This window comes from Arachis stenosperma, chromosome 6, assembly GCF_014773155.1.
Source record: "Arachis stenosperma cultivar V10309 chromosome 6, arast.V10309.gnm1.PFL2, whole genome shotgun sequence".
Taxonomy (NCBI): Eukaryota; Viridiplantae; Streptophyta; class Magnoliopsida; order Fabales; family Fabaceae; genus Arachis; species Arachis stenosperma.
Window position 1 is genome coordinate 110,756,849 of NC_080382.1, and position 6,882 is coordinate 110,763,730.

General features: G+C 39.4%; 1 protein-coding gene across 1 annotated transcript; it reads left to right on the forward strand.

Moving 5' to 3' along the window:
* Positions 1–1,306: 1,306 nt before the first annotated feature.
* LOC130934404 (zinc finger CCCH domain-containing protein 53-like) lies at positions 1,307–2,468 on the forward strand (the record flags this gene model as incomplete). The annotated part of the gene is made up of 5 exons (XM_057863979.1): positions 1,307–1,530; positions 1,658–1,837; positions 1,931–2,116; positions 2,212–2,300; positions 2,410–2,468. Coding segments are annotated over 5 exons (738 nt in total), but the record flags the coding sequence as incomplete, so codon positions are not given.
* Positions 2,469–6,882: the final 4,414 nt, after the last annotated feature.

Here is a 6,882-nt window from a genome sequence, read left to right on the forward strand (position 1 = left end):
TAATGGCGCCCAAACATGCACTAACCCTAACTCAACAACACCATTCTCATCTTCTCCAATCAGATACCATTGTCGTCTCCAACGCCGTTGTCGTCTTCTTCGTCGCCTTCTTCTGCATCTCGCCGCTGTCTCCTGAGGTCCCGTCGGCATCATCTTCTGCGGACTCGGCGCTGTCTCCTAAGGTGTCGTCTCCGTCTTCTTCTGCAGTCTTGGTGTCGTTGCCTTCATCGTTGAGATCTCGGCGTTGTCTTTTGTATTCTGATATCTTGGCATCGTCTTCATCGTCTTCAAACAGGTAGCCTCCTAATCGTCGTCTTCAAGTAGGTAACCTCCTAATCGCCGATTCCGATCCATTCTATTAGGTTGGTTTTTCCCGCTCTGGTTAAGGGTTTTAGCGATGTGCTTCGTTGAATGAGAAATATTTTAGTGCATGTATCTGTTTGATAAATTGCTTCTAGTTTTGAATGAGAAATATTGCACATGACCTGTTTGATAAATTGCTTCTACTTCTGAAAATAAAATATTGCACATGATCCATTTGATAAATTGCTCTTGTTTTTGAATGAGAAATATTGCACATGATCTGTTTGATAAATTTTGAAGCTCCTTTGAAAGTTAATTATCTCAATGTTTGAAAAAAAGGATAGGAATTGTTTTAAAATTTGTTTGGCTGATAATTGAAGAGACTACAATGCACTGCATTGACATTGATTTGTCATTGCAGTGAGTATTTTAAGTTTTCTTTGTAAGAGAGTATTTTAAGTTTCCTTTGTAAGAGACTTCATAATCAGACTTCATAATCTAAGAGACTAGGATGAATTGCCGTTGATAAATAATTGTAGTGAGAACAAAAGGAAAACAATATAATATAATCAGAGAGTTAAGTTGGCAATAAGAATAAACAGAATGAGTGTAGTGCTATGTTTGCTTTAACAGCCCTTTTGTTTGTTTCTTTCTGCTCAAGAAGCTTTTTTACAATCTGTACAAACAAATTTTAGCCAAATGGGGATTGTCTTTCTATGTTGATATGGAGTTATATATTTACCTGAGCCCTGCCCTTTCTAGATGCTATATGCAATAGTGCATTTCCCTTATTGTCAACAAAGTTTATAGTTGATGGATCTCCTTCGATCAACTCCTCCACCACCTTAAGATTCTGTCCCTTCATTGCCATATGAAGCGCCGTCTGCGTCAAAATTTTTAATATATTTATTTTACATTTTGTAAACTAAAACATTCAAAAAATTTTACTTATTAGTTAAACCATTTTTTCTTTTAAAAAATAGGTTGGAAGCCTTGTCTTTAATTTGCTAGAGGGTACTGCAAGAATGGCACTAGCTGCAGGTTCCTCCATGGTGGTGGACTTGGAGAAGCTGATGGTGGCGGTGCTGCTGTAATGGTTGGTTCTCCAAGCAAGATTGAGATGATGGAGCAGTGTTATGAACTTCTCAGATCTATAACTGCTCAGAAACAAAGACTTGCTACTGCTTCTCAACTCATGGTATCTTCAAGCTTTCCTTACTCTCCAAAGTGCATGAATTTCCTCCTACAACAATAGCAGCAGCAGCAAAATGAAACTCAAAGGTGGGGTTTTAATTTCTCATGTACTTAAGTTAATCATCATGGAGTTCTAATGGTTTGCATAATTTGCTATTAGGGTTGTGGCTGCAGCTTTGATGATAAGCGAGGACTTACACAAATTCGAAAGATTGAGGCTTGAAAGGAGTGATTTCTCTTTGAATATCCCTCGGATGGTCAACCCAGCTTCCAGACAGATCTATTTGACTTTTCCAGCTGACAGCACTTTTAGAAAGGAAGATGTTTCCAACTACTTTAGGTTCTTCTTTGTTGCTACTTAGCTTACTCTTTTCAAACTTCAAATTTGGTATACTCACTTCATGACTTATCTTTTTGTTGCTCAAACTTGAAGCATTTATGGGCCAGTTCAAGATGTGAGAATCCCATACCAGCAGAAGCGTATGTTCGGATTTGTTACATTTGTTTATCCAGAGACTGTGAAGCTCATTCTCTCAAAAGGGAACCTTCATTTTGTGTGTGATGCAAGAGTGCTTGTTAAGCCTTACAAGGAGAAGGGCAAAGTTCCAGACAAGTACAAGCACCTAATCATTCTTCTAGTCTTTTCTTCTTACCTTTTTTTTCTTTGTTAATTTTCTCACACAATAATGCTTTGAAGTTGAATTTGATTTGTAGGATGCAACTGCAACAGGTAGATAAGGATTTTTCACCTTGTGGCACTCCTACTGGACTAGATGCTAGAAACCAATATGATCTCCAACTAGGTAGATTCATAATGCATTCATATAGATAACCTTCTTTTGGTATTTGTAATTTAGCTAGTGTAATTAATGATTCTATTTTTACTGATTTTGAAATTAAACTTCGAATCAGATAACAAGCATACAATTGTTGTTGCAGAACTTTGCTTCTTGTTGTTGCATACAATCTGAGGAAGGATTTGGTGCATCATGGAGAATATGAGTGCTTGTGATGAGCGGATAATTTATACGCTTTTTGGCATTATTTTTAGTATGTTTTTAGTATGATCTAGTTAGTTTTTAGTATATTTTTATTAGTTTTTAGTTAAAATTTACTTTTCTGGACTTTACTATGAGTTTGTGTGTTTTTCTGTGATTTCAGGTATTTTCTGGCTGAAATTGAGGGCCCTGAGCAAAAATCTGATTCAGAGACTGAAAAGGACTGCGGATGCTGTTGGATTCTGACCTCCCTGCACTCGAAGTGGATTTTCTGGAGCTACAGAAGCCCAATTGGCGCGCTCTCAACGGCATTGGAAAGTAGACATCCTGGGCTTTCCAGCAATGTATAATAGTCCATACTTTGCCCGAGATTTGATGGCCCAAACCGGCGTGGCAAATCAGCCTCAGAATTTCCAGCGTTTAACGCTGGAACTGGCATAAAACTTGGAGTTAAACGCCCAAACTGGCATGAAAGCTGGCGTTTAACTCCAGAAAAGGTCTCTACACGAAAATACTTCATTGCTCAGCCCAAGCACACACTAAGTGGACCCAGAAGTGGATTTTTACGTCATTTACTCATTTCTGTACACCCTAGGTTACTAGTTTACTATTAATAGGATCTTTTGACATTGTACCAGTACCTCATGACACTTTTACACGTTTCTTTGTGTACCTTCCACGGCATGAGTCTCTAAACCCCATGGTTGGGGGTGAGGAGCTCTGCTGTGTCTTGATGGATTAATGCAATTACTACTGTTTCTCATTCAATCATGCTTGCTTCCATTCTAAGATATTACTTGTTCCTAACCCGGATGAATGTGATGATCCGTGACACTCATCATCATTCTCAACTATGAACGTGTGCCTGACAACCACCTCCGTTCTACCTTAGATTAAGTAGATATCTCTTGGATTCTTTAACCGGAATCTTTGTGGTATAAGCTAGAATTGATGGCGGCATTCAAGAGAATCCGGAAGGTCTAAACCTTGTCTGTGGTATTCTGAGTAGGATTCAATGATTGAATGACTATGACGAGCTTCAAACTCCTAGCAGGCGGGGCGTTAGTGACAGACGCAAAAGAATCACTGGATTCTATTCCAGCTTGATCGAGAACCGACAGATGGATAGCCGTGCCGTGACAGGGTGCGTTGAACATTTCCACTGAGAGGATGGGAGGTAGCCATTGACAACGGTGAAACCCTACATACAGCTTGCCATGGAAGGAGCCTTACGTGTTTGAAGAAGAAGACAGTAGGAAAGCAGAGATTCAGAAGGCCGAGCATCTCCAAAGCCTCAACCTATTCTCCATTACTGCAAAACAAGTACTTATTTCATGTTCTTTTGCTTTTCACAATCAATCCTGATAATTTCTGATATCCTGACTAAGATTTACAAGATAACTATAGCTTGCTTCAAGCCGACAATCTCCGTGGGATCGACCCTTACTCACGTAAGGTATTACTTGGACGACCCAGTGCACTTGCTGGTTAGTTGTGTGGGATTGCAAAAGTGTGATTGCAATTTCGTGCACCAAGTTTTTGGTGCCGTTGCCGGGGATTGTTCGAGTTTGGACAACTGACGGTTTATCTTGTTGCTTAGATTAGGACTGTTTATTTTTGTTGGTTTAGAGTCTTTTAGTTGAGTCTAGTTCATATTTTAAGTTTGGTGTCAATTGCATGCTTTTGTTTTTCTTTTAGTTTTTCGAATTTGCATGTCCTTAGTCTCTTTTTGATCTTTAAAAATTCTAAGTTTGGTGTCCTCTTTGTGTTTTTCCCATTAAAAAATTTTCGAAAATTAGTGTTTGATTTTCTAAAAATTTTATGTTTGGTGTCTTTTTGTTGTTTTTCTCTTTCCTCTTTTTAAAAATCAAATCTTTTTCATAAAAATTTTTCAATCATATCTTTCTAATTGATAATCTCAAAATCTTTTTAATTAACTAATTGATTCAGTTCTCAATTTACTTTGATTTTATTTTCTTTTTGATTTTCGAATTTTTATTTTAATTTCCTTTTGTTATATTTTATTTTTTTCGGTTAATTCAAAAAAAAAAATCTATCTACTTGCAATCCATATCATTCCCCTTATTCATCATGGACCTAAGTGGAATTGAACAGTCCAGAAGGACTCTGGGGTCATATGCTAACCCCATTACAGCTGCATATGGGAGTAGCATCTGTACACCCCCCATCAAAGCAAGCAGCTTTGAGCTAAATCCTCAACTCATTATCATAGTGCAGCAAAATTGCCAGTATTCCGGTCTTCCACAGGAAGAGCCCACTGAGTTTCTGGCACAGTTCTTACAAATTGCTGACACAGTACATGATAAAGAGGTGGATCAGGATGTCTACAAACTATTACTGTTTCCATTTGCTGTAAAAGATCAAGCTAAAAGGTGGTTGAATAACCAACCTACAGCAAGCATAAAGACATGGAAACAGTTATCAGACAAATTCCTGAATCACTTTTACCCTCCAAAGAGGATGACACAGCTAAGGCTGGACATCCAAGGCTTTAAACAAGAGGATAATGAATCCCTTTACAATGCCTGGGAGAGGTATAGAGGTATGCTAAGAAAGTGCCCCTCTGAAATATTTTCAGAGTGGGTACAGTTAGACATCTTCTACTATGGGCTTACAGAAAAAGCTCAGATGTCTTTAGACCACTCAGCTGGTGGATCTATACACATGAGGAAGACAATTGCAGAGGCTCAAGAGCTTATAGACACTGTTGCTAGAAACCAATATTTATACTCTAGCAATGAGTTCTCTCCAAAAGAGGAAGTCATGACAGTAGTCACTGATCCTAATCCTCAAGAACAGATGATTGAGCTTAATCAACAATTGCTCCTGATGACAGAACAGTTAGCAGAATTTAAAGAAATGCTCCATGAAACTAAAGTTGCTAACAAGAACATGGAACTGCAGTTGAATCAAGCAAAACAGCAAATATCTAAACAGATAACAGAGGAATGTCAAGCAGTTCAACTGAGGAGTGGGAAGACACTGGATAACACTGCCCAAAAGAGCAAAAGACCAAATAAGGAACAATTGACAGAGGATAACCAACCCACTGTTCAAAATCCCTCTGAAGACAGTAAGAGCCTAGAGAGGAATGCTAGTGGCGTTCAAACGCCAGAAAGGGAGGGAAAGCTGGCGTTAAACGCCCATTCCCTACCCAGTTCTGGCGTTCAAACGCCAGAAAAGGGGGAAAAGTTGGCGTTAAACGCCCATTTTCCACCCAATCCTGGCGTTCAGACGCCAAGGGAGGATCAGACACCTGAGAGTGCTGACAGTAATCCCTCTAAAAAGGCTTCTTCAACCACTTCTGTAAGGAATAAACCTGCAGCATCTAAGGTTGAAGAATATCAAGCCAAGATGCCTTATCCTCAGAAATTCCGCAAAGCGGAGCAGGATAAGCAATTTGCCCGCTTTGCAGATTATCTAAGGACTCTTGAAATAAAGATTCCATTTGCAGAGGCACTTGAGCAAATACCTTCTTATGCTAAGTTCATGAAAGAGATCTTAAGTCATAAGAAGGATTGGAGAGAAACTGAAAAAGTATTTCTCACTGATGAATGCAGTGCAGTCATTCTGAAAAGCTTACCAGAAAAGCTTCAAGATCCAGGAAGCTTTGTGATACCATGCACATTAGAAGGTGCTTGCACCAAGACAGCTCTATGTGATCTTGGAGCAAGCATCAATCTAATACCTGCATCCACTATCAGAAAGCTTGGGTTGACTGGAGAAGTCAAACCAACCAGGATATGCCTCCAACTTGCTGATGGCTCCATTAAACATCCATCAGGCATAATAGAGGACATGATTGTCAAGGTTGGGCCATTTGCCTTTCCAACTGACTTTGTGGTGCTGGAAATAGAGGAGCACAAAAGTGCAACTCTCATTCTAGGAAGACCTTTCCTAGCAACTGGACGAACTCTCATTGATGTACAAAAAGGGGAAGTAACCCTGAGAGTCAATGAGGATGAGTTCAAGTTGAATGCTGTAAAAGCTATGCAGCATCCAGACACACCAAATGACTGCATGGGCGCTGACATTATTGATTCTCTGGTAGAAGAGATCAATATGACTGAAAGCCTAGAATCAGAGCTTGAAGACATCTTCAAGGATGTTCAACCTGATCAAGAAGAACCACAGGAAACAAAGGAATTTTCGAAAATTCCTCAGGAGGAGGATAAACCTCCTAAGCCTGAACTCAAACCACTACCACCATCCTTGAAATATGCATTTCTGGGAGAGGGTGAAACTTTTCCAGTGATTATAAGCTCTGCTTTAAATCCACAGGAAGAGGAAGCACTGATTCAAGTGCTAAGGACACACAAGACAGCTCTTGGGTGGTCCATAAGTGATCTTAAGGGCATTAGCCCAG